At 44.7% G+C, this 27,826-nt stretch overlaps 1 protein-coding gene across 1 annotated transcript in view; it reads left to right on the top strand.

Moving 5' to 3' along the window:
* The window catches only part of MEGF8 (multiple EGF like domains 8), a 295,542-nt gene extending 268,071 nt beyond the window's left edge, over nucleotides 1-27,471 (top strand). Inside the window, 2 exon segments of the mRNA XM_029577448.1 lie at nucleotides 24,338-24,470; nucleotides 24,736-27,471. Coding sequence (XP_029433308.1) covers nucleotides 24,338-24,470; nucleotides 24,736-25,929 — 1,327 coding nt within the window. The 3' untranslated portion in view covers nucleotides 25,930-27,471.
* Nucleotides 27,472-27,826: the final 355 nt, after the last annotated feature.

The raw sequence follows: 27,826 nt of genomic DNA, 5'->3' as shown, positions 1-27,826 counted from the left end.
GAAGGCCAAGTCCATTTCTGGCAGTGTTTGCAGAGGAGTGGTTCTGTGGGGGCAGGATGACAACACCCTATATGGCGCCTGTTATGTTCGTCACACAGTAATGTAGAAAGGGCCATTGTGTTTAGTATGCATGTGAATGGAGGAAATCCCAAGGGGAGTACTCTCAGGCGATTGCTTCAAGGGTGAACTTAGCTTCTCTCTTTTTTGATACTCGAGAGGCTGGTGAGGCTGCAGGTGGGCCTACAGAACAGTCTTCAACTGGAGCTGCAGAGATGGCCAGCCATTTTCTGTCTGTCCCCTTGCACCCCACCCCATCTTAATGTGGAATCAGCAGAAGGCAAGATGCCATGGTCCTTCCCATCTTAGTTCTGATGAGTTCTATTCGAGCCCATCTATATTTTCTATTCTGGCAATTTGGAGGATTTTTTCAACAGAGTTTTTTCAGTTCTACATCATTTCTGGCATCTTATTCAGCAACACACATCTTAGGTCATGCACTCAATAGGTCGGCATGGCCTATGTTCTAATTATAATATCTACAATTATCTACATGTACAACACATTTTTTAATGATAAGAAAGGATCATATGTTGTCATATCTATTTTCTACCAAATATAATTATTCTTCAAACTTCATATAAACAATATTTCCTTAGTTTTCTTATAATTTGAATGTTAGCTTTCTTTGATGTAACAGTGTCTATTTAGGAAAACATTTTTACAGTAACAATTTGTTTGGCTCTTGACTGGGTTAAGATGCAGATTGGGCAAGATCAGCATAGGCTTGGCAATCATGTTTGGATGAAGTGTATTCAGCAAAATCAATGAAGTTTCGAGGCAGTTGATGATTCTTGGACCCAAGAGATGATGAATGTTAGAAGAAGCCTGGAACTGAACAATGAAACTGGAACATACCAGGGAATTAAAAGCCTCAGAAGAAACCAAAACAGAATGCAAGTTGTAAGAGTAAGTGAAGTCTTCAGATGCAGGAGTGGAGTAAGAGGACTGAAGTAGGACCAAGCTCTGGCAGTTGGTTAAGGAGACTATTTCTGTATAAATACAAATTTGTACAGGAAACAAGATGGCTTGTCAAGTGAAAGCGAGGAGCACCAAGCTAGAATGAATGAAATAGATAGTCCTAGCAGTCCACGGTGCCACCTGTTGGTCAGAGGAGCATTCAGCAGCAGATCCATAGGTTGTATTGTTAGATGGACTTTTCTTCCTGGAATAGACATTGTTGTGATGACGTGAATTAGAATGATTAAGGGTGGTGCTTAGCCACATCTTGTGCAGGAAAACAGTCGTTATCAGGGTGCAAGCATTTGTTTGTTGCAGGAGCTCGATGGACCCTTTCCAGTAGAATTGGAGTATTCAGCAGATGAGGAATTTAAAGACCTATCCACTGCAGGACTTGAGAAGCCCATTCAGTGGGATTCAGGCATGCCTTATCTGGGTTCAGTGTTCACTATTGTATGCTTAAAAGAACATTGCAGATTTGCTTGTTCCAAAGCTGCAAGCAAAAATAGTCAGAGTTGACAGTCTACTCCCAGGCCTCGTCTGTACCTTCAGTAAGCAGAGCAAATGTCTTTGGCGTGAATCCAATGGTCAGGTCTCTGTAGCTTTAAGCTGGATGCAAGGATGTAGGTTGTATCATTGCAGGAACAATTAAACAGTTTAATATTCTAGGCTTCTGAGGCTGTTTCTTGGCCTAGTGATGGGGTACACTTGGCCTGTTTCTTTGGCCTAGTGATGGGTACACTTTAATGGATGAGGTATGGATCCTGGCTTTTTACTCTTGTGCTTTCCAATACGGATCTGTTGAAAGTACTTTGTAATATAAATCCATTCAGTCTATGGATTAAAGCAAATTCAATTCAAATCAAGTTCAAGTTCAGAGCTTGGGTGTCCAGTCACTTCAAATGGTTTAGATTAATGTTTAATGTCTTTGACTACTGTATTTTTTAATATTGCAAAGCAGAGCAGGAAAATCCTGTTTCTTCATCTTCTAATCGTTCTAAGATAATTTAGTGTGTCAGTAACATTTATATTAACATTGCATTGGGGGAAACCACGTGATGCAGTGAACCTGGGAGGATCTCTGTCTTATGGGCTCCTGGTGCCATCATGCTTTCTATTTAATATCTTATACATCCACCCTTCCAACCCCTCTTAAAATTGCATGGGATTATTGTCTATATTAATACTGACAAATACATGACAAAATCCTCCTAGGAAATGCCAACAAAAGCTGTTAAAAGAAAAAAAAAAGTCAGTTCTGGCGACAGCAAAATGGCAATCTTGCAATGGATAGCCTGGCCAAGTCCTGCTATCGATGAGGCAATGGTGAGTGCTATCAAGTTGGCAGTAACCGAAGTAATAAAAAACAAATTGGAAGAAATCTTGGGCCAGATTTCAGAAATAAAATCCTCACTGCTGAATATGTCCCCAGATAAGACACACTGGAAAACCGAATTGCACTGGTGGAGGATGGAACTCATTAGCAGTAACTAACAGAGTGCATAAACTAGAGAAATTCGTTTTCCTTCTTGTATTTCCACTAGACGAACTAGAAAAATAGATTGTGGAGGGAGAAACTATGCTTTCCTCGGTTTTCTGGAGGAATTAGAGGGAACAGAAACTAGCCGGATATTCTCACCAGTGGCGTCCAGATGTTCTTGGCCTTCCTCACTTGAAGAAATGCTAATTGTTGAAGACGGGCACACAGGATGGGGCAGAGAAGACCTGGAGATCAGAGGCCTCGGCATGGTCATCACCAAGATTTTGAACTGGGAGCACAGGCAGCTAATTTGGCGAGCTTCAAGGAAACAGCCGGAACGGGAATACGATAACATAGAAATGACGGCAGAAGAAGACCAAAACGGCCCATCCAGTCTGGCCCAGCAAGCTTCGCACTTTTATTTTTTCTCATACTTATTTGTTAGTCTTGGTTCTTAGTAACCTTTTGGTTCTATTTCCCTTCCACCCCCACCATTAATGGTAGAGAGCAGTGTTGGAACTGCAATCTAAATGAATATCTAGCTTAATTAGTTAGGGGTAGTAATCCTGCTGCAATTAGCAAGCTACACCCATGCTTATTTGTTACCCAGACTATGTAATTCAGTCATTGTTTGGTTGTTGTCTGTATATAGATCCACTTTTCTTCATTCCCCCTGCCGTTGAACAGAGAGTTATGCCTGGATATGCATTGAAAAGTGGAAGTATCAGACTTTTCTTCTCCCTGCCGTTGAAGCAGAGAGCTATGCTGGATATGCGTGAAGTATCAGTCTTTCTCCCCCTGCTGTTGAAAGCAAGAGCTATGCTGTTGGAAAGTGAAGTATCAGGCTTATTTGGTTTGGGGTAGTAACTGCCGTAACAAGCAGCTACTCCCTGCTATTTTTGAATGCAAATCCTTTTTTCCACATTTCCTCTTAGCCGTTGAAGCTTGGAGCAATGTTGGAGTCGCATTAACCGTGTGTGTTTTTATTGAAATAAGGTTATTATCTCCAGGCAGTAGCCGTCATTCCCGCGAGCCACCCACTCTTCATTCACGTCCTTTAGACTTTGTGGATCCACAGTGTTTATCCCAGGCCCCTTTGAAGTCCTTCACAGTTCTGGTCTTCACCACTTCCTCCGGAAGGGCATTCCAGGCATCCACCACACTCTCCGTGAAGAAATACTCCCTGACATTGCTTCTGAGTCTTCCTCCCTGGAGCTTCAACTCGTGACCCCTGTTCTGCTTATTTTGTTCCGACGGAAAAGGTTTGCCGTTGTCTTTGGATCATTAAAACCTTCAAGTATCTGGAAAGTCTGTATCATATCACCATCTGCTCCTCCTTTCCTCCAGGGTGTACATATTTCGTTCTTCAGTCTCTCCTCATAAGTCATTTGAATGAAGACCATCCACTTTTCTTGATCGCCCTTCTCTGGACCGCCTCCATCTTGTCTCTGTCTCTTTGGAGATACGGTCTCCAGAACTGAACACAGTACTCCAGGTGAGGCCTCACCAAGGACCTGTACAAGGGGATAATTACTTCCCTTTTCTTACTCAATATTCCTCTCTCTAAAGTTTTTTCAAGATTTCTCATCTTAGATATCTGCCAAGTGGAGGGAATTTGGGCCTATCTGTATACGTATATGTTTGATAGCAAAACAAGTCCGGTTCTCAATGCAGTTCTCAGCTAAATTACAGGTTTGGAAAGACGGATCTCCACAGCTGATCTAGTTTGTAAGTGATGCCAAGAAATATGTAGATACTATTTGGCTGAACTGACTGTGTTATATTTATGGATGAAGGTTGTCCTAAGACATTCATTATGGCCTGAATAGGCCTGACAGTGAAAGTCTCAATGTTTTGATCAGCAGCATCTCTAGTAAATGGGCCTTATAGTGGTTTCCAGCCTATATAAGACACTGTACTTCATTTAATAACTTCTTCTAGACTCTTATTTCAAGTCATACAGAGACTTTGTCAGCAAAATGTGTCGGGTTTATTGCATTCTGGTTTTTTTGAACATGACTGTACTCCAGCAATGGCAGTTGAACCTGAATTTGTTGGCGAAGGGACAATGGGCAATGTGGGTCTTATTACCCGCCTCAATTTCTCTGGTGCAATAAGCTTGGGGGAGATATCTTTCAAATTGTGTGCAACAGCTCTCCTGGTCATTGTACAAGGACTGAACCTGCGATGTAGGTCTTGGCTAGAGAAAAGACTCCTGTTTAGAAAGAAGCTTCCTGTTCTTACTAGTTACTGCCAATGGTTTAAAAAGGCAACTGTGCTGGTGTCTATTGTGCATTAACCACAGTTACAAGTTGCTAGTTGAGGGGAACTAATGTGTCTGATTTTGGGTGTGTGGGGGGATGGCACCAGGTCATTGATAACATGTCTCCGGCTCTTAATATGAAGAGTGTTTAGTTAAGATATGGAGGTTTTGGGGATACTTAAGAGAAGAGATTGGCAAAAATAGGGAGGGGTAGAGTAGGCTGGGTGAAGGTAGGGGTGGAACGGTAAAGCTGGGTAATGGAAATAAGTCTAATAGTGGAGCAATTCAGATCTGGATTCTCAAAATATGGGCTGGAGTGAATTCTCAAAAGTTAAGCACAGGAATATGAGGCAAGGCTGGGTGTCTCACATGTTCACTTGGCAATTTATCTTAGTATTGATTTATTTTTTCTATAATAATGGGTGAAATCACTAGAATTATATCATGGAATGTTAATGGGCTCAGATCTCCTTTAAAAAGGAAAAATGTTCTACAACAGTTAAAGAGAAATAGAGCTTCTATTGCCTGTATACAAGAAACTAATCTGTCAGATGTGGAAAGCTCCAAACTGAAAAGGGAATGGGTGAGTTCTAGTTATTTTTCTGCTCCAACTGGCAAAAAGGGAGGGGTTGCTATTTTTGTTAACAAATCTCCATATTTGCTAGTAGATAGAATTATTCAAGACCCAAAGGGTAGATTTATATTTATTACTGGTAAATCAAACGGGACGGTGCTTTTTGTTTGTAATCTTTATGCCCCAAATGATTATGATCAGGATTTTTTCTCTCAGATACTCAAATTATTGATACTCAATTCACAGGATCACCTCATATTGACCGGAGATTTTAATCTCCCGCATGATCCCAACTAGATAAATCCTCAGGTACACCATATCGGAGAAATAGTAAGAACAAAGGGGTAGCTTTTTTGTGTCAAATTAAAGCTACTAGATATCTGGAGGGTTCTTCATCCAGAGGCGAGAGATTACACCCATGACTCAAGAGCGCTCACTTCACTATCCGGCATAGATTATATTTTGGTTGCTCAAGGGAGTTTCTCTAATGTGATTTCTGCAGAAATTGGTTCCCCCACAAATTCAGACCACTCTCAAATTTGGGTAGATATGAAGTTCTCAATTCAAGTAACCGGGAGATGAAGTAGACATTTCCGAATTATTTAAGGAAAGATTTAGACTTCCAGTCTTTTCTACAGGATAAATAGAAGGAATTTGAGATTCACAACAAACAACATTTAGACAATCCACATTTGTTTTGGAAAACCATCAAAGTGGTATTAAGAGGGGAAATAATGGCATATATGATTGGATGAAATAAACACATTAATAAAACCATTCTACAACTTGAGACTAAATTGAAGTTGCCAAAGAGAAATTAATTAGGAAATTAACTGCTGACCATAGGACAGAATATCATGCTATTTTAGAGAGCCTGAATGCATGTTTGCATCAGAGAGCATAAAGATCTCTCCAATTATCAGAGCATAGCTTCTTTAGATATGGAAACAAAGCAGGGAGCTTCTTGGCCAATGCTGTTAGAACATGGTGAGGGAAGACCTTCATTGAAAAACTGAGGTCCAAGCAAGGTTTAGTAGTGTCTAAGACATCTGAGGGTTATGAAGCTCTCAGATCCTTCTTTGAATTCTTGTATACAGATGATGTTCCTGGTGGGCAAAGAGAGGAAAATAAATTTTTGGACAACTTTCAACTACCTAAACTCACAGAATCACATTTAGAATTTTTGAACAGACTGATACAGGCCCCGAAATCCTAAATGTCATTAACCTTAGCAAAATGGGTAAGGCTCCTGGTCCAGATGGGCTTCCATACGATTATTTTAAAATACTGAAATTTTAATTAGTGGGATCTCTGAGTACATTCTATCATGATGCATTATAGAAGAATTCCTTCCCAGATGGGTTTAATAATACTTATATCACAGTTTTAGCTAAGCCAGGGAAGTATTTTCTACTTCCCTCTTCTTATAGACCAATATCTTTCTTAAACTGTAACTTAAAAATCCTAGCAAATCATATTGATTGCGGCTATCAGGCTGTGGAGAACTGATAAACTACCTACTATGGAGAACATTACCTTAAGGTTGGGAAAGCTCTGGTCTCTTCATAAGCTGATTGCACTCACTAACCATGAAGGCTCAAGATGCAAGATTTGGAACCCCTTAAGTATATGGTTGGAAGGGAGCGGCACTATGAGAGACGAGGGGAAGTGATCCCACGTGACAGCGTGGGAGACCCACCCTTCTAAGCCACCAGATTGGCAGGCTTTATGGAGGCACTCATAGCTCAGCTTAGGCACATGTGAATATATACCCAACATCATTAGAATACTCATTGATCTTCTAACTGCAACATGGTGGTTGCCCACCTTATAGGGGAGAGGAGGGGGGAATAAGAGAGTTAATAATTAAAACTCACAAAACTGGTTGTAGAGGTGTTGTAATGTAGTTTATTCATGCTCTTCTTGGATGTATGTATACAATGGTGTATGTTTCTTGCCATAAAACAGCCACAACATGCAAAACAGAAATGGGGGGAGGGAGGGGGGATGGGATATATGGGGGTAAAAGAGTTTTTTGATTGGCATATTAGCCGTGAACTGTATGTTGAGACTGTTCGACCCTCACAGATATTCTGTTATACCAAGTTCTTTATGTACTTGATATTGCCAATAAAAAATGTAAAATTAAAAAAAAAAAAAAAATCCTAGCAAAGATCTTAGCCAATAGGCTGAGTTTAAGATTCCCCTCACTTATTTATAAAAGCCAAGCAAATTTTGTAAAAGACAGAACGGCAGGTTCCCACATGATTAAGCTAATCACAGCCATGACCCTTTGCAGGACTTACCAAGTTCCCGCCATAGCTGTAAATTTAGACTCTGAGCCTTTTTTAAACCGGGTTTCTTGGCCTTACATGTTTTTGGTTCTTCAAAGATTTGGCTTTCAAGGGGACATAGTAAAATACATTTCACTTTTATATAAAGAACCCATTTTAAATATTATAGCTAATGGTTCTAAATCGGCAGATGATATGGTCCAACGGGGAGTACGGCAAGGATGCCTCTATCTCAAAAGCCATCTCACTCACATTCTCACCACTTTCTCCTTCACATAGTATAACTTTACTGATACTTCTGGCCACCTGTTTACAATCCAGAGTGTCTAGAGTCTCTGGTACCCCTCTGAAACACTGGGATCGGTTCTCCAAGTCCTCTGTTTTTTTTATACAGGGTTTGTTCTGCCATCAAAATTCATACAGGAACCCTACAAATAATCTTTTCCACGTGTCCAACCGCATCTTCTCACACAGGTCAACAACCGTTTCCAAAATTTCTCTTTTGATCACTCGCATATCCTTCTGGACGTCACAAAACCAGGATCTGAATTCTGCCCTAGTGGATATATCTTTACTAGCTGCAATTAAATCTTCTTTAGAGCTCCCAAAGCCTACTTCCAGTGGATCATGGCCTTCACCGCTTTCCATGCCAGCCTCGCTACCAACATCAGCTGCTGATTTAGTGTAGGAAAACAGTGTCTACTAATTTCTTCTTCATGGTCATCCCCCACCTTCTAGCTATCAATATCAACTTTCAGAGTGGTCACTTATCTGCAGGTGTGCACTGGATCAGAGGATTTTATTTTGCAGAGCCGAGAGCCTCCTAGATATGCTGCCTTCTAGGAAGGTTGTGTGACTTCCCCAGGCCGGGTGTTTCTTATGAAAGAGAGGGTGAGCAAGGTGATTCTGCAAATCTGGAAACTGATGGTCTAGCGCGTTCTGATAATTTGAGATTATTTGCAGCTTCTTGGATTAAATGCGGCAGTGCTGGATCTGCTTTCATGGGCCAGAGCATATATGAGTCTGCTGCAACCCTTCCGTCTGTCCCACTGATCTCCTCAGTCACAAGAGTTCAGGGTGTGACTTCCACTACTGCTGACAGTATGGAAGTCTCTCTGTTAGTGGCTGGTGCCATTGCACCTCCTGTGTTTTTTGGGGGGGGGGTCAGTCTGTCCATGCCCTCCTAGATTCTGGTTACAACAGACACAAGTCTGACCAGTTGGAGGGGGGGGCTCATTTTCAGCATCAAGTGGCTCAGGGTCTTTAGTCTCCAGAGTAGGCCATGTGGTCCATTAATAGATTGGAAACCAGAGCAGTCCGATTGGCATTTCTATACTTTCTTCCCATTCTCAAAGGCAAGGCAGTCCGAGTTCTCTCTGACAATGCAACAGCAGTGGTTTATGTGAATAGACAAGAAGGCACCAGAAGTCAAGGAGTATCAGAGGAGGTGACTCTACTCCTCCTGTGGGCAGAGGAGAAACCTCTACTGTTGTCTGCATCCCACTTTGCAGTATAGGACTCTTCTGGATTCAGGGGAGTGGGAACTGAGTCATGAGGCCTTCCAGCTATCACTTGATGGTGAGGCCTCCCTTGCATGGACCTAATGGCGATTCACCAAAATGATAAGGTCTGTCGTTTTTTCAGCCAGAGGAGCGAATCGGGCACTGGGAGCAATGATGCCTGGTGCAGCCTTAGTTTCTGGAGGAACTTTACATCTTTCTGGGAGAAAGATGTAAAGTTCCCCCAGAGACTAAGGCTCATTGACAGGGTTCTTCTCCAAGTAGAGGTAGAAAGCAGTCAGGTCATTCTGGTTTCACCAAATTGGCCATGGAGGCCTTGGTGCACAGTTCTGATGCGACTACATATGGACCATCCATTACTTCTTCCGGGGGCACTGGTTTTGTTGATTCAGGATCCATTTTTTCTTACGGCTTGGCTCTTGAGTGGCAGCAATTGCGCCGAAAGGGCTACTCGTCTTCAGTGATTTCTACCTTTTTGAAGGCCCAAAAGACCTGCACCTTGCTGGCCTATATCCAAGTCTGGCTTTTGTTTGAGTCTTTCCGTAAAGCTTATTCGAAATCCTGCTATCAGTCCATGATTCCATGTATCTTAGCATTCCTCCAGGGAGGTCTGGGAAGGGCATAGCCATTGAAGGTGCAGGTGTCAGTCATTTCTTGTTACAGAGGGTGGCTGGGTGATGTTTCCATAGTGGCCCATCTGTAAGTGTATGGGTTCCTTCAGGGAGCTGCAACCTCCTTTTTAGGTCTCTTGTTCCTCAATGGAATCTTAACCTCACGTTGCGGGACCTAGCAGCTCCCACCTTTTGAGCCATTGAAACCCATTTCTCTTAAGGATCTTTCCCTAAAGGCAGCCTTTTAGGAATCTATCTGCTCCACCCATCATATTTCGGAACTCCAAGCCTCGTCTTACCCTGATCCTGTTGCGACCGTCGCTGCCCGACATCTCCACTCCGCCCACCTTACCTCTTTGGTGACTCCCTCTTTGGTCGATGGAAGTTTGGCTGCCGCGGCGTCATCTTGCCAATCTCTTCCGGCGTTCCCGGACTGGCTAGACGCTGCTTTCCGCCATGTTTTTCCTGAGGCCTAAGGGCGCGCGTGCGCGGCGCGGCCCCGACTCAAGTACCAGATGTGGCACGAACCTCAGAGGCGTCCCCCTGAGATGACGTCATCTTCACCAGATATTTAAGGTCTCTTGTTCTGCTAGCTAATCAAGTTAGCAAAGGGTTTCCTACCTAGCTGCCTCCAGGTATCGCTGCGGATGGGATTCGCTCTCCGCTTACCTTGCTACTCTGCCTCCTCGGACTTTATCAGGGGTACCTGCTCCTCGAAGGCCTCGCTTTCTCTCTTGCTTTTCAGGTCGCAGTCTGGAACCGGTACTCGCTCCTTGAGGGCCCACGTTCCCGGATCTGCTACCGAATAACTTCTGCCAGGAAGTCATCGCTGCCTACAACACCAGTGAGTTACCATCTCTCTCTCAGAGCTTTCCCTGGAACCAGGAACTCGCTCCTCGAGGGCCTACTTCATTCCAGCTTCGGGGCTGTTCCAAGAGACTATTGTGTGAGTGTTACCACCAAGGGTTCTGTTCCTGAACTCTGCATAGTCTGCCTATTCACTCTCTCAGTTTCTCTACAGCTCTGCCATCCTGGGATCGCTGTTCCAGTGCCTGAGGGACTACAGCCCAGCCGGGCTCTTCCAGCTCACTACTGCCACCTCTGGTGGTTCTTTAAAACAGTTTAATAAAAGAACTAGTGTGTGTCTGTCTCCCAACTCTGAGCCTGACCGGTGATCCCTCTTGGGATCTTCCCCTTGGGCGTGGTCATCTGCCACCGGCCCAAGGATCCACCCACGACTATCACAAATAATAACAGATTGCTAACGCCATGCATCCGGCACAACTCAATGCCTTGCAGGCCATACCGGGCCTGGCCCTGCGCATTTCGGAGCAGCAAGACGCTTTGGAGAAATTTACAGCGTTACATCAGCTACACACACAGAAGATTCAAGGCACAGCTTCCAACCATGAACGTCAGTTATAGGAGGTAACTTTAAAGACTGCTGTACCATTGGCGGCTCCAGTCCGTTTCTCCGGAGAAATCCAGAAGACCCGGGGCTTTTTAAACCAGTGCTGCATGCATTTTACTTTACAGCCATCTTTATTTCCTACGGCTCTCTCCAAGACTACCTACATCCTTTCCTACTTGGATGGTAGGGCCTTGTCTTGGGCATCTACCTTGTGGGAACACAAGGACCCCATTTTGCAGGACAGAAGGATTTATGGACTTATTTAAATCCGTTTTCGATTACCCTGCCCGAACTGCTGTCGCCGGTTCTGCTTTGATTGAATTGAAGCACGGCAACAGATCATTGGCTGAATTTGCCAGAGAGTTCAAAACTCTTGCGGCAGAACTCTGCTGGGACCCCAAATGTCTCAAGACTCTCTTCTTCAGAGGCTTGGATAACCGTTTAAAGGACGAGCTGGCTGCTCGCGAAACACCTGACTCGCTGGACGAATTAGTAGCCTTGGCCACTCTGATTGATCACCGGCTCCGGGACAAGGTGAAGGAACTCCGGCCTAAGGTGTTACCTGGGTTGAAACAGGCTAGTGCTGTACCTGCACCTCGGATGGTTCCAGTAATCCCTGCTGCTGATAAAGGTGAACCGATGCAACTTGGTAATGGACGTTTGACTTCCAAAGAGAGAAGACTTTGGAAGAGGCACGCAGCCTTTGCATGTACTGTGGTCAGCCCAGCCACGACGTCTCCACATGCTCTATGCATCCAGAAAACGGACGGGCCTAAGACCTGCAGGAGGACTGTTCTTAGGCCTCAATATGCTCTCTCCTCCGCTCTCTCTTCCAGTCTCCGTGACCTACGGACCAGTCACAGTTCAGACTCCTGCCCTGGTGGATTCACACTTTTGAATAAATACACTTTTTAATAAATACACTTTTTAATAAATACAAAATAGCAAAAAAATGTTTTTGAGAAAATAATAAAAGGATTATAAGGTGGATGGTGGTGCTTATGATTAAATAAAAAAACTAAGTAAGGTATACCTGGATGGTGCCCTGAAACTTTATGATTTTCTAAATAGACATCATATGAGCCGACAGACTTTGCCAAAGTAGTATCTACACATTGTCGGCACAATTCCCACTTGGTCTTAATGATTCTGTCGAGTGGTCTTCCCTCATTTAGCGTCTTCCCTCATTTAGCGTTTCCGACACGATATGTCAGCTGTTTTTGACGTCATTATCCTCTGTCTCCGCCCACGATGCTTTGATGTCACTATCTCCGCCCACGGTGGTAGGTATATAACCACCTAGGCAAGATGGCGGATCCTGCTGTCCGAACACATTTGCAGCCCGGTAGTGGAACTGGTTGGCAGAACTGGGAAATGTAGGTATTAAGTAGCCATGGTTGACATTTTGCCTTGGTCACTTTCTAACATATTTTATTACATTTTAGTAATGGCATTGAGCGGCCCCTGAAGAAGGTTCTCCGAAACACGAGCCGTGTCGGGCCAGAGCCAGTGTTATACCCTATCTGCAACACCACGCTACGATAAGTAACAAAATAACCTACTGTTTATAACCCGCTGCATAGTAAACTGTTACATATTCACGGTTACACATCCAGTCTTTCTGTGAGACCAATGATTATAACGTGAAGACGGTGCAAAAGTTTTCTTACATCACCGCAAGTTTTTCTAATAGTGGCAGTAGGGCTTGTGGTTGAACAGCCCGCCACATATATGAGGTCTCGTCAATTCACAATACTACTTTGGCAAAGTCTGTCGGCTCATATGATGTCTATTTAGAAATTTATATAGAGATTACATCATATCTTACAGTTCTTTAAAATAAACTGAAACTTTATGAAGCATCACTCTACACCTTTAAAACTTTTTTTAGAAATCTCATTGAGATAATATGTAAGTGTGAAAAATGTGGTTAAAGTATATTTTTTAAATATTATAAAATTATTATTGGTGAAATTGATTAAAAAGAAGAAAAATTGTAGGGTAGTACATAACAAAAAATCTTTTGAGTGTGGGTTGTTTGATGTGACTATTATTGGGATTACCCCCACTGTTTGTGGATTGGCAGTAAATCTGGTGGATTCAGGGGCAGGAGGCAACTTCATTCTCAGACATCTAGTGGAATACTTGAGGATTCCCCTCATCAAGTTGAAAGATCCACTACTGTTATCTTCCATTCATGGAGAGCCCTTACCAGGCGACGTGACTTGCCAAACTGTACCAGTTACTCTCCGCACCGGAGCTCTCCATATGGAATCGCTCTCCTTCTTTGTACTGGAAAGGGCCATGCACCCTATTGTCCTGGGGTTACCCTGGTTGCAAGTGCACCAACCCCAATTTGACTGGGCATCCTTGGATCTCTCCCGCTGGGGCCCAGAATGTCACGGGAGGTGCCTTAAGGAAATCTCGCCTATCATTTGCATGCCTACAACTCCAGTGATGCCAGGACTGCCGCCCCAATATGCTTCCTTTGGGGATGTATTTTCCAAAGAAGCAGCTAATATTCTTCCTCCACATAGGCCCTATGACTGTGCCATAAGACTGAAGCCCAATGCTGAGCCACCGAAAGGACAGGTATACCCTCTCTCAGCCATTGAGAATAAAGCAATGTCGGAATACATTGTAGAAAATCTCCAGAAGGGCTTTATCAGAGCATCAAAGTCGCCAGCCGGCGCAGGCTTTTTCTTTGTGGGGAAGAAGGACGGTACCCTACGTCCATGTATCAATTACCAAAGTCTAAATGAAATCACAATCAAAGACTGTTACCCCTTGCCGTTAATCTCGGAGCTGTTTGACCAGCTGCAAGGGGCCAAGATATTTTCAAAGCTTGACTTGAAGGGGGCCTATAACCTCATTCGCAATCGGAGCGGTGATGAATGGAAAACGGCCTTCAATATGCGAGACGGCCACTTCGAGTATCTAATAATGCCGTTTGGGTTGTGCAGTGCACCCGCCATTTTCCAAAATATGATGACGACATCTTGCGGGACCTGCTGTACAAGAATGGTTGTGGTCTACCTGGACGACATACTAATCTTCTCCCAGGATTTGGACACCCACATTGCAGATATCAAGCAAGTACTCCACCGTCTTTGCGAACACCGGCTGTTCGCCAAACTCTCTAAATGTGAATTTCACAAAGACTCGGTGCCTTTTCTAGGCTACATCGTGTCAAAAGAAGGCTTCCAAATGGACCCTCACAAACTTGAAAGTATCAAGAATTGGTCCCAACCTACCAGCCTGAAGGCTTTAAGGAGATTCCTGGGGTTCACCAACTATTACCGAAGCTTTATAAAGGACTATTCTTCTTTAACCGTACCCTTGACTACGATGACCCGCAAGGGTGCCAACGCTTCAAAATGGTCAGCGGAGGCCATGTCCGTGTTCGAGAAATTGAAGACTGCCTTCTCCACAGAACCGTGCTTGCGGCATCCAGACCCAAACAAGCCCTTTATCGTTGAAGTTGATGATTCAGATGTGGGTATAGGGGCTGTGTTGAGCCAAACAGGAGACTCGAAAGCCTTACGTCCCTGTGCTTTCTTCTCACGAAGATTTTCTCCAGCCGAGAAAAACTATGGGATCGGCAATAAAGAGCTCTTGTCAATAAAGCTTGCATTCGAGGAATGGCAGCCTTGGCTCGAAGGTGCTCAACATCAAATAACCGTATTCACGGATCATAAAAATCTAGAGTATCTCTACCATGCACAACGTCTGAATTACAGACAGGCCAGATGGTCCTTATTTTTTAATCATTTCGATTTTGTGTTGAAGTACCGCCCTGGAGATAGAAACACCAGAGCAGACGCTCTGTCACGCTCCTTTCATTCAGAGGATGTGCCTGATGAGCCACAGCACATAATTGACCCGAAGAAGATCCTCTTGGCATCCACTCAGTCAGTACCCGCTGGTAAAACTATTGTTCCTAAAAGACTCAGGAAGAAAGTGCTCTTTTGGGCGCACGATTCCAAGCTGGCTGGCCATCCTGGCCAACGTTGTACCCTGCTCAAGATACAGAAGCTGAATTGGTGGCCTACCATCAAAAAGGATACCTATTCCTACGTGGCATCCTGCAGCAATTGTGCCAAGAGCAAACCCGCTTCTGGACAACCATGGGGTCAGATGCAACCACTGCCAGTTCTGGAACGGCCCTGGTCGCACATTGCTACTGATTTTGTAGTCTATTTACCTACTTCCGGAGGAATGAATACCATCTGGGTGACAGTGGATCGATTTAGCAAGATGGCACACTTCGTGGCACTCCCTGGCATACCTTCAGCCTTGGAGCTTGCAAAGGTCTTCATAAAGCGCATATTCCGCCTCCATGGACTACCTTCTCACATCGTATCCGACCGCGGGTCCCAATTCACGGCACGATTCTGGATGGCCTTGTGCAAATTGTTTGACATTTCTCTAGGCTACACCTCAGCCTATCATCCACAGTCGAATGGCCAGACGGAACGGATGAATCGAACAATGAAGCAGTTTATTCGAGCTTATGTCACATCCCGACAGAATAACTGGGCCAAATTGCTTCCATGGGCTGAATTCGCCATCAACTCTCATCCAGCAACATCTACTGGATTGTCACGTTTTGAAGTGGTTTTTGGATGTTCCCCAACACCGCCACTTCCACTGAAGCTCTCAGTGACGTCCCCAGCAGCTCAATTCACTGCTGATGATATCCATAATCTGTGGATTCAGACAAAAGATTTGCTAATCAAAGCGAGTGACCGTGCTAAGAAGTACTACGATGCGCACCATTCACAAGCTCCAGTCTTTAAGCCAGGAGACAAGGTCTGGTTGTCAACCAAGCACCTCAGACTTAAACTACCCTCCTCTCGGTTTGCTCCTCACTACGTGGGACCATTCCCAGTCCTTCAACGTATTGGCAAAGTCACCTACCGTCTGAAGCTACCACCTGGTCTCAACATCCATAATGCTTTCCATGTTTCACTTTTGAAACCGCTCATACTCAGCGAATTTACTTCCAAATCTCATGACCCACCTGTCATCAGTGCAGAAGACGACTTAGAATTTAAAGTCGAAGAGATTCTGGATGTTCGAAAGAGAGGCAATACTTTTGAATACCTTCTATCATGGGAAGGTTACGGCCCCGAAGAAAACTCTTGGGGAGCCTCAGACCAATATCTTGGACAAAGAGATGCTTCGTCAGTTCCATATCATAAGAACATAAGAACATAAGAAATTGCCATGCTGGGTCAGACCAAGGGTCCATCAAGCCCAGCATCCTGTTTCCAACAGAGGCCAAACCAGGCCACAAGAACCTGGCAATTACCCAAACACCTAGAAGATCCCATGCTACTGATGCAATTAATAGCAGTGACTATTCCCTAAGTAAACTTGATTAATAGCAGTTAATGGACTTCTCTTCCAAGAACTTATCCAAACCTTTTTGAACCCAGCTACACTAACTGCACTAACCACATCCTCTGGCAACAAATTCCAGAGATTATTGTGCGTTGAGTGAAAAAGAATTTTCTCCGATTAGTCTTAAATGTGCTACTTGCTAACTTCATGGAATGCCCCCTAGTCCTTCTATTATTCGAAAGTGTAAATAACCGAGTCACATCTACTCGTTCAAGACCTCTCATGATCTTAAAGACCTCTATGATATCCCCCCTCAGCCGTCTCTTCTCCAAGCTGAACAGCCCTAACCTCTTCAGCCTTTCCTCATAGGGGAGCTGTTCCATCCCCTTTATCATTTTGGTTGCCCTTCTCTGTACCTTCTCCATTGCAACTATATCTTTTTTGAGATACGGCGACCAGAATTGTACACAGTATTCAAGGTGTGGTCTCACCATGGAGCGATATAGAGGCATTATGACATTTTCCGTTTTATTAACCATTCCCTTCCTAATAATTCCTAACATTTTATTTGCTTTTTTGACTGCTGCAGCACACTGAGCTGACGATTTCAATGTATTATCTACTATGACGCCTAGATCTCTTTCTTGGGTGGTAGCTCCTAATATGGAACCTAACATCGTATAACTACAGCTAGGGTTATTTTTCCCTATATGCAACACCTTGCACTTGTCCACATTATCGTGCATCCTTCTAAACCCAAGCCTGGTACCCAAAGAGGAGTTCGCCCTTTGAAGGGGGGTACTGTTTCGACCGTCGCTGCCCATCTCCACTCTGCCCACCTTACCTCTTTGGCGACTCCCTCTTTGGTCGATGGAAGTTTGGCTGCCGTGGCGTCATCTTGCCGACCTCCTCCGGCGTTCGCGGACCAGCTAGACGCTGCTTTCCGCCATGTTTCTCCTGCGGCCTAAGGGCGCGCGCGCGGCACGGCCCCGACTCAAGTACCAGCTGTGGCGCAAACCTCAGGGGCGCCCCCCTGAGATGACGTCATCTGCACTAGATATTTAAGGTCTCTTCTTTTGCTAGCTAAGCAAAGGGTTTCCTACCTAGCTGCCTCCAGGTATCACTGCGGATGGGATTCGCTCTCCGCTTACCTTGCTACTCTGCCTCCTCAGACTTTACCAGAGGTACCCATTCCTCGGGGGGCCTCGCTTTCTCTCTTGCTTTTCAGGTCGCAGTCTGGAACCGGTACTCGCTCCTCGAGGGCCCACGTTCCCAGACCTGCTACCAAATAACTTCTGCCAGGAAGTCACCGCTGCCTACAACACCAGTGAGTTACCATCTCTCTCTCAGAGCTTTTCCTGGAACCAGGTACTTGCTCCTCGAGGGCCTACTTCATTCCAGCTTCAGGGCTGTTCCAAGAGACTGTTGTGTGAGTGTTACCACCAAGGTTCTGTTCCTGAACTCTGCATACTCTGCCTACTCACTATCTCAGTTTCTCTACAGCTCTGCCATCCTGGGGTCGCTGTTCCAGTGCCTGAGGGACTACAGCCCAGCCGGGCTCTTCCAACTCTCTACTGCCACCTCTGGTGGTTCTTTAAAACAGTTTAATAAAAGAACTAGTGTGTGTCTGTCTCCCAACTCTGAGCCTACTGGTGGTCCCTCTCGGGATTTATTTATTTATTTATTTAAATTCTTTTACTATACCGATACTCAAGACGCGGTCTTATCGTACAGGTTTACAATAGAACAGGGGAAACCAATTAACAACTATATAGAAGGTAAAAAAGTTACATCAAACAGGGAGCGAAAAACATGGGAGCTGGAGGACAGGAAAGATATTTTAAAAACGATAATAACTGAAGAGTACTAAAATAGTCATTGAAAACCATGAAAACAAAAGACAGCGATGCAAAATCCGCTAGATTAAGCTCGGCTGTGGGTTAATCTTAGGTAATTATACACACTTAGGCTCTTAAGTGTTTTTGCCTTACTTTATAAACACACATAACTGTTTATAAAAATAAAAAACAGGCACAGACAGATTTTGTAAATTTTCTCTGTTTTTATTGTTAAAGGTTTTACTCTTTTTTTGTTTTTCTTTGTTTTTTTAATTTATTTTTTAAATTTTTTTTGGTTAAGTTCTTTGCTTTCCCTCCAGCAATCCACGGAGGGGGAGGGGGAAGCATTTTACAGAGGAAACAAGCAAAACAATTGGGATCTTCCCCCATGGGCGTGGTCATCTTCCACCGGCCCAAGGATCCACCCACAACTATCACAAATAATAACAGATTCCTTCCTCATCATTTCTTCGGATACAGTCATTTTTCGGCCAGTACCTTCCTTTTTTCTGAAAATTACCTTGGCTTTCCACATCAATCAAGCAGTTCCTCTTCCGGTTTTCTTTCATGAGAAACTAATTCAGGCCCCACAGATGCCTGGATGTCCATAGGTTGTTGCTTCATTATCTGAAAGTGACTAATGTTTTTGGAAGTCTGACAGACTTGTTGGCCGCTTTGCGGGGCCACGTAAGAGGGAAACTGCTTCCAAAGCTAACTTGGCCCATTGGATTAAGGAGGTGATTGTCTCAGTTAATATGCTATGTGGCAAGAAACCTCCCAAGTTTGTTCAAGCACACACTGCAGGAGTGCAGTCATCCTCTTGGGCAGAGGTGCATGCATTCATGCCTGCAGACATTTTCAGGGTGGCGACATGGTCTTCCTTGAATGCTTTTGTGAGACATTACCATCTGGATGTTTTGGCCAAAGAAGACTCTGCCTATGGGGCTGGAGTTCTTACGGCAGCCATTGCTTCTTCCCATGCAGGTCTGTAGAGTTTTTGGTACTTTCCACTTGTGTATAACTGGTCAGATGTAGCAGTACGAGATGGAAGAAGAAATTTTCCATTAGTCCTGTTACATCCAGGCAGATTTATTCCAGTCTTAGTTATTCACTGTGTACAGCCTAGCTGTACATAGTTTGTTGTCTTCCTCCTGTCCTAACTTGGTCAGTTCTTTTATTGTGAATTCAGGATAGGTTTGGAGAATAAAGAGGATTTTCTTAACAGGTTCTTTTTGATGTCCATTTTGGTTTTGGGAAATTTTCATATTTCATGAACATCTTTTGGTCTGATATGGAGCTTTGTCACTTGTATAATGGTTTCTTTCTGGGCTGTATCATCCCTAAGTAGTGGTGATGATGTCACATAAGGAAAACTGTGTCCTTTGTCTCCATCTGCTGGTAGGGGGACACAACCCACCTGTTTATGACTGGACTGGTGTAACAGAACTAACTGAAAGGAAATTAACAGATAAGAAAATGTCTCCTTTTCTTTCATTATCTACTATGAGATCCATGTTCAGCCACTGTATGGCTTGGTTAGTTTTCCAGATAAACCTATCGGGCTAACTTAGCCTGTATATTTAGTGGCACAGGCACACCACTAAATATACCTGGATATCCTAAAGTTAGCCGGGTTAGCAAAAGTCTACGGAACAAGCTAAACTTAGCTGGATAAATTATCCAGCTAACTCTGAATATCGGAGTTAGCTGGATAAGTTCTATTCTATTTTGTTTTTATACACTGCTCTTTTTCCCCTAATAGGGTGCCCAAAGCAATTTACATCCAAGGAGCAATAAAATAAGTAACACAGCTTATTGTAACATACAGCAAAGAATAGAACATTTCTAATACAGACCTACCATGCTCTACTCTCATTAGGGACGTGGCAAGTTCTATTGTACACCTAAATGTGGTGTATAATATGGCCTGCGGAGGTAACTCAGCTTCTCCCAGTTTCACCATCAACTCACCCACCACGTAGCCCCAGCTAACTATTTAGCCAGATAAGTAGTTATCCGCATAAGTACCAGGGCCACTGATCCCTGGCACATATTCAGCTGCTGCCATTTAGCCGGATAAGTGGCATTGAATATGGACCTTCCAGTTATTATTCTTTTGTAGGAAGTCTTGTTTTCTCTGTCAGCTTTAGGAAATGTGCATCTCTTCTCTCTTTGTATTTTGCATAGTACAGGAAGAAATGCATTTCTGATTCAATTTCTGTAGTGTTGCACTGCATGCAAAGTCCAGCTCCCAGAGATTTTCCTATCAGTTTTTCTGCATATTTCTATTGCAGAGTAAGCAACAACTAAGTTTTTGGTTAGGGTCTGTCTGAGTTATACATGTGTGACTGAGGTGAGGTATTTTACTAGTGCATACGGAACTGTAGCAGTCCAGCCTGTTCTGTTTCCTCAGTAGGAGGTGTAGTGTAGGGATGTGCATTCATTGTTGGTTTTTTTAGGCCATTCATTTCATTTGTTTCGGCCCATCTACGCATATCTCACGATCAGAATGTATGCATGAAAAAATGCTGCTATGCACACATACCCTTGGTTTAGTGCATATACCTTCCCGTTGCGAGATATGCACACTCGGCCCAAAGAATGCAGATGCCTAGTGTAGTGGTGTTCTAGGGTCCAGTGTAATATTTGCGGTGTTGCTTTTTCATAGGTAGGATTGTTGCTGTTTAAGTTCTGAGTGCTAATGCTGTTTTGATATGGCAGGTTTGCTATTTAAGAGTTGAATGGGTTACTCTCTCTCTCTGTCTTTCTGTGTCACTTCCTTCTCCCATTTCTACTGGAGGGGAGATGTACCAAGTAAACATGAGATTTTCTTTCTCTCTCTCTCTGATATTTTATTATTTATTTATTTATTTATTTATTTAAAATTTTTATATACCGGCATTCATGTTGCAAACACATCATGCCGGTTTACATATAACAGGGGTGTACAGTGAACAATTCAATAACCTATTTGTGTAGAAGGAAGCAGTTACAAATAACAAGGTAAAAGAACTGGGAGGAGAGAAGAAAAGGGAGAGAATAACATTAGGTATAGGTATTTACATTAGTAATAACATTTTTACATGTGGAAGTGGTAGAATCTGGCTGAATAGAATTAATCGGTGTCCGGGAAAGCTTTTTAAACAGCCAGGTCTTAAGTCTCTTCCTGAAGGTTGGGAGGCTGGGCTCCTGTCTAAGGTCCGGTGGGATGGAGTTCCATAGAAGGGGGCCGGCTGTTGAAAAGGCCCGATCTCTCAAGGTAATGTGTTTGGTAGATCTGGCTGGGGGCACTTGAAGAGATCCTCTGAGTGTGTCTCTTGTTGGTCTGGCGGAGTTATAAATTTGGAATGGGAATTGTAAGTCGAGTGGGGTGTGTTGATGGATGGTTTTGTATATTATGGAAAGAGATTTGTAGAGGATTCTAAAGTGAACAGGCAACCAGTGGAGATCTTTTAGGATTGGAGATATATGGTCCCTCCTCCTGGAGTTTGTCAGTAATCTTGCCGCAGCGTTTTGTAACATCTGGAGGGGTCTAGTATAGGAGGAAGGTAGGCCCAGTAGGATAGAGTTACAGTAATCGATCTTAGAAAAAATGATAGCTTGTAGAATGGTTCTGAAGTCCTGAGTGTGGAAGAGTGGTCTAATTCTTTTCAGAACTTGGAGTTTGTGGAAACAGTCCTTGGTGGTTCTGTTGATGTAAGCTTTAAGGTTCATCCGGTTATCAATTAATACTCCTAGATCTCTCACCTGTGTAGTAGTTGGGATAGTTGGAGGATTAGAGATGGCATTGTTATCTGGGGAGATGAGAAGCAGTTCTGTTTTAGAGGAGTTTAAAACTAGGTTAGGTTAGCCAGGAGATGTTTAATTTCGAAGAGACAGTTTTCCCAGTGAACCAATGTTTTTGTGTAAGATTCTTTAATGGGTATCACGATCTGGATGTCGTCGGCGTAGAGAAAATGTTTGAGGTTAAGGTTGGAGAGGAGTTGGCAGATAGGTAAAAGATAAATGTTAAAGAGTGTAGGTGACAGTGAGGAGCCCTGAGGGACTCCTATGGATGCGTCCATTCGTGAAGATTCTTTGTTCTGTATCTTAACCTTGAAGCCTCTGTTGGAGAGAAAAGATTTAAACCATGAGAGAGCGGTGCCTGAGATACCTATAGAAGCCAGAATGGAAGTGAGAATGGAATGATTGACCGTATCAAAGGCGGCTGATAGGTCCAGTAGAATTAAGAGGAAGGATTGGCCTTTGTCAAGGCCCATTAATATGAAGTCAGACATGGAGATGAGGAGGGATTCTGTGTTCAGTGATTTGCGAAATCCGTATTGTGATTGGAATAGGATTTTGTTTTCTTCTATGTATTCGGAGAGTTGAGTATTGACAACTTTTTCTAGAATCTTGGCTATGAATGGGAGATTGGCGATAGGACGGAAGTTGTTGGGGTCTTTAGGATCCAAGTTGGGTTTCTTGAGTAGAGGTTTGATGGAGGCCAATTTGAGGTCGTCAGGATATAGTCCTTGGGAGAGTGAGCAGTTTATGATGTCCGACAATGTTTTAGCGATGGAGTCAGGGATGGCCAGGAGCAGTTTGGTGGGGATAGTATCCAAAGGGTGGGAGGAAGGTTTCATTCTTCTTATAAGAGTTTGTATCTCTAAGATAGAGATGGGTTCAAGTGTTTCCAGACCATTGTTGTTGGGGGATGATTGTTGAAGAGACTGGTAAAGAGCAGGGTCGGTGGGATTAGAAGGCAGATGAGTTAGAAGGCTGTTGACTTTGTTGTGAAAATGAAGAGCAAGTTCTTCAGCTTTGGGTTGTGCTAGGTCGTTGGGAATCTCCTGTGGGATGATTTGGGTGAGATTGGAGACATAGGCAAAGAGGGCTTTTGCGTCGAAGATTAAGTGGTGAATCTTGGATGCATAGTAGTCCCTTTTGGATTTAGAGGTAGTTGACTTGTATTGATGGAGGGTGGCTTTGTAGATGGATCGTGTATTGGTGCTTGGGGATTTGCGCCAGTCGCTCTCTTTCTGTCTTAGATTTTGTTTTAGCTTTCTTAGTTCTTCCGTGAACCATGGTTGTCTTTTGGAGGCGTTTGGGAGTGATTTTTTGGTTGCTAGCGGACATAGCTTGTCGGCTATGGAATCTGTGATGGCTTTCCAAGAGCGGAGAGCTGTGTTCGGGTTTGAGAGATCAATGGATGGAAGTTGAGAGGCTAGGTGTGAGCTGAGGTCTTCTGTAGAGCAGGATCTTCTGTATGGGAAGGATGGTGAGGGCCCTTTGGAGGTGGAGGGTTTATTCAATGAGAATGCGGTTGAGATAAGTGAGTGATCAGACCAAGGGACCTTCTTGCTTTTGAGGCGTGAAGAATGTTTGATGCCAGGGTTAATAAAGATAAGATCCAGCGTGTGGCCTGCTTTGTGTGTGGGTTTGGTAACTAATTGATTGAAACCCAGGGCTGAGAGGGCTGAGAGAAAGGATTCACAGCTGGATGATGGGGTAGGGTTGTCCACATGCAGATTAAAATCTCCTAGGATAATTGCTGGAGCGTCCAGTTTGATGAGGGTTGTGATTTCCTCTACTAAGGGGGAGGGGTCTGTCTCAAGGAGGCCCGGAGGGGCGTAGACGAGTAGGATTTGTAGTTGTTCCGAGGTGAAGAGACCCATTTCTAGCTTAGAGACTGAGTTGTATGGGTGCTGGATGAACCCGAGGTCTTTTTTTGATGCAAATAGGAGTCCTCCTCCTCTTTTTTTCAGTCGGGGGATGGAGAAGATGTCGTAGTTTGATGTGGGGAGTTGGTTTATAATTGCTGTGTCCGTGGGTTTGAGCCATGTTTCTGTTATAGCACATATATCTGGTTTGGTATCAAGGAGATAGTCGTTGAGGATTAGAGATTTCTTGGATATACACTGGATATACACTTCTTCCTTCAGTGGAGATGCACCAAGTAAGCTCAGTGGGACAAGTTCCTGACTGTCTTGTTCTTCTACAGGTGTCAGTGCAATGGGCATGCAGACATCTGTAGCGAGAGCGATGGCACAGGCTGCCCTTGCCAGAACAACACGGAAACAGCCAACTGCCAGAACAGTGTGCAGAGTGACAAGAAGGACTGTTACAAGTACCAGGTACGTAGGAAAAAGGAGTAGGGGGGTAGAGAGAAGGGGCAAGGGCGCTGAAGAGCAACAAGGGCTGTTAAAAGTACTAGGAGGTATTGGAAGGCATAGAGAAGAGGAGAGGTTTTCTGGCGGGCTGAAGAACAGCAAGGATGGTTATAAGTCCCAGTGTCTTAAACTTGCACCAAAAGTGACTGCATGGGTGATAATCGTGTCTGAATGAGGAGTTGGAGATAGAGCCAATGCATTTAACGTGTTCTTTCTCTCTCTGGGGCAGTGCGCAAAATGCAAGGACTCTTTCCACGGGAATCCCATCAATGGGCAGCAGTGCTATCGCCTCATCTCGGTGGAACAGGAATACTGCTTTGACCCAACTTCACAGAGCAACTGTTTCCATGAGCCCAACATCCAGAATCTGCCCACAGGCCGCACCGTCTTCTTTGGGGTCCAGCCCAAGTTCACCAACGTAGACATCCGTATTACCGTGGATGTGACCTTCGGAGCTGTTGATGTTTTCATCTCCACATCCTATGAGACCTTCAGTGTGGATGTAGACAAAGATACAGGGGTGCACACTGTGCGGATTCTGCAGCGCCACTCGGAGAGAGATGAGGCAGGTGCTGCCGTGCCACGCAATGCCACCACCCGACCAGCCACAGAGCGCCAGAGAGCGGAGCATGTGAGGGACGAGAGGACCACAGGTCTGATCACCTACATCACAGTGAGCCACCAGCAGACAGTATTGGTGGTTCGGGAGGTCAAGGACCGCGTGGTGATTACATACCCACATGAACTACATGCATTAAAATCCAGTCGCTTCTTCATTCTGCTTCTGGGTGTAGGTGCCAGGAGCCGAGGGAACACCAGTGAATCCCAAGGGCTGCTGTTCTTCCGCCAGGACCAGGCGCACATCGACCTCTTTGTATTTTTCTCTGTCTTCTTCTCCTGTTTCTTCCTCTTCCTTTCTGTTTGTGTCTTGCTCTGGAAGGTCAAACAGTTCTTAGACCTGCGGAGGGAGCAGCGCCGGCATCTCCAGGAGATGACCAAGATGGCCAGCCGGCCCTTTGCTAAACTCACTGTATATCTGGAGCCAGACACAGAGCTCGTGTACCTGCCCTCCCGTGGCAGGCTGCTGCCTCGCCTCTGGCAGGACGCCCCCTACCATCACCACCACTTTCGACGCTCAGAGCCCCTTCTCTCGCACCTCATGGGTTTCTCCTACACCAGCTTCCGAGTGGGGCCCATCACCCTGGAGCCCACGGACGATGGAATGGCGGGCGTGGCCACGGTGCTCTTCCAGCTGCCAGGAGGCATGCAAGCACCCAACCGGGCCTGCCTGGGCTCTGCGCTGGTCACATTGCGCCACAACCTGCAGGACTATTGCAGTGGGGGCAGCGGGGGCGGCCATGGTGGGAGCAGCTCCAGGAAGGGGCTGCTGAGTCATGAGAACCTCACCAGCATGTCACTGTGAAGAGTGGTCTGCGTGTGGCAAAAGAGGGAGATGGTCTGTTTCCCCCCCCCCCCTCCCTTTTTTTGTGGGACCAGCTGCCTGTGCCCTAGGGCACTGTGAGGACATTTGTATATTGAACGTCCCAGACTGCATTGCTGCATATTTATTAGTCTGGTTCTTGGAAGGAAAAAAGTTGAAAGATATCATGCTGTGTTCAGACATTGCTAATTGCCCATTACCTTGGTGATTTGGGGGGGGGGGAGGGGTAAGTGCTCTGCATAATACTAATCTCCATCTCCCTCTTTGGAAGGTCACAGGGGAGGGGAGGATCCCTAAGAGTTTGGACCTGGGATTCGTTCCAGCAGCAGCCACTGTTGCACCTCTGGACACGGTGCTACTGCTGTTTGTGCATACACTGTAACTAGAGCTTTCCTTGCTCTGAAAGCTGTGACCACAGACTCTCCTGAAGAGGAAAGGAGACATTTTTCTGAAGCTGCCTGTAGTACAGGGTTGAGGATGACAGCTGTCCCTGTGGGTAGGGTACAGAAGGTGTGAGAGCTGCCCCACCCTCCATCCCTTCAGTGGACTTGAAACCATGCCACCTCCCCTCTGTGCTGCAGGGGGTTGGGAGAGAGGAGCAAGTGAGTAGTAGGAGCCTTCATGGGAAATTTCCAGCAGGGATTTCCTCAGACCAGTTGGTAGTATCTTTGGGTTACTGGCAATGCCATGGTTTATTGGCACAGACTTATCTCGTCCTGGACGTACCTCTTCTTATAGGAAGCAGGGAATCATTTTTGCTTTTTTCTTAAGAGAAAGCAGTACAAAGAGCCTGTGCATGCATGGGGCTGAAATGTGGACTGAATCGGTCTGTTTTGGTACATGGAGCTTGTGTGGGTGACCCTGGAATAGCTGCCTTGTAGGAGCAAATGTCAAGAAATGCCGCAAAGGTTTGGGACAGGGAGCCATTCTCCCACATGGACACTGTGAGTTGTCCTGCCCACTCTTAGGCATAGGCCCTCACAGGTGCTGCTCGGGGAAGGAGGAAATGGGCCTTGCTGCTTCCCAAGGTCCGAGCTCTCTAAAACCAGTGGTTCCTCAGCCGGTCAGGTTTTCAGGGTTTCCACAGCAAAAAAAGCATGCGAGGCTTTTGTGCGCTGCTTCAGTTGGATCTCATGCGCAGTCAGTGTAGATATCCTGAAAACCCAACTAGCTGGAGGTCCCTGAGGGCGGGTGGTTTAGAAGACTTTGCTCTGTGACAGTTTGCACTGTCCAGTAAGGAGCTACATCACCAGGGGAGCAAGCGATTCCTGCTGAAGTGAGATCATGTCCATTGTCACTGTTGAGGGGTGGCTGCACCAGACTAACAAAAGCTCATCCTGGAACTCTCTCTTCTCAATCCCTGTTCCTTTAGGCTTAGCAGATGGCTCTAGCCTGCTATTCCCTTTCTCTAACAGACTGTTTGTTTTTTTTTAATTTAAATTTTATTGCATTTGTTCAACCACTACAGTACAGAAACATGAGATGCATTAAAATGTAAATAAAGATCTACTCATCACCATTTTACAGCTCTCACACACAATATTTAATCCAATATCTTTTCACTTTTGTTTGAGTAACCACTGCTATGGATATGAAAGTCAGCCAGAGGCAACAGACTAAATGAGAAAGAAAGGAATAATCTGCTTTGAAGTGTCGAAAAGTGGAATATAAATCAAATAAATAAAAAGAGCAGCGACAGGACCTGAGAACACCCCACATGTCAGTCCAGTACGTCACTGCAGATTTGAATCCCAAATGTTATGAAACAGTGCAGCCTGTTTGTATTTTTCTGCCCCCTTATCTTTCCCATTATATTAACATCTATATAACCAGTGCAATGAATCTAGAGGGGAAATTTTTTCTAATTAGCCACAGTGGT

Source organism: Rhinatrema bivittatum, chromosome 14, assembly GCF_901001135.1.
Source record: "Rhinatrema bivittatum chromosome 14, aRhiBiv1.1, whole genome shotgun sequence".
NCBI classification, from domain to species: Eukaryota; Metazoa; Chordata; class Amphibia; order Gymnophiona; family Rhinatrematidae; genus Rhinatrema; species Rhinatrema bivittatum.
The sequence above is the reverse complement of the archived record's forward strand: the minus strand, read 5'-3'. Positions and strand labels throughout refer to the sequence as shown.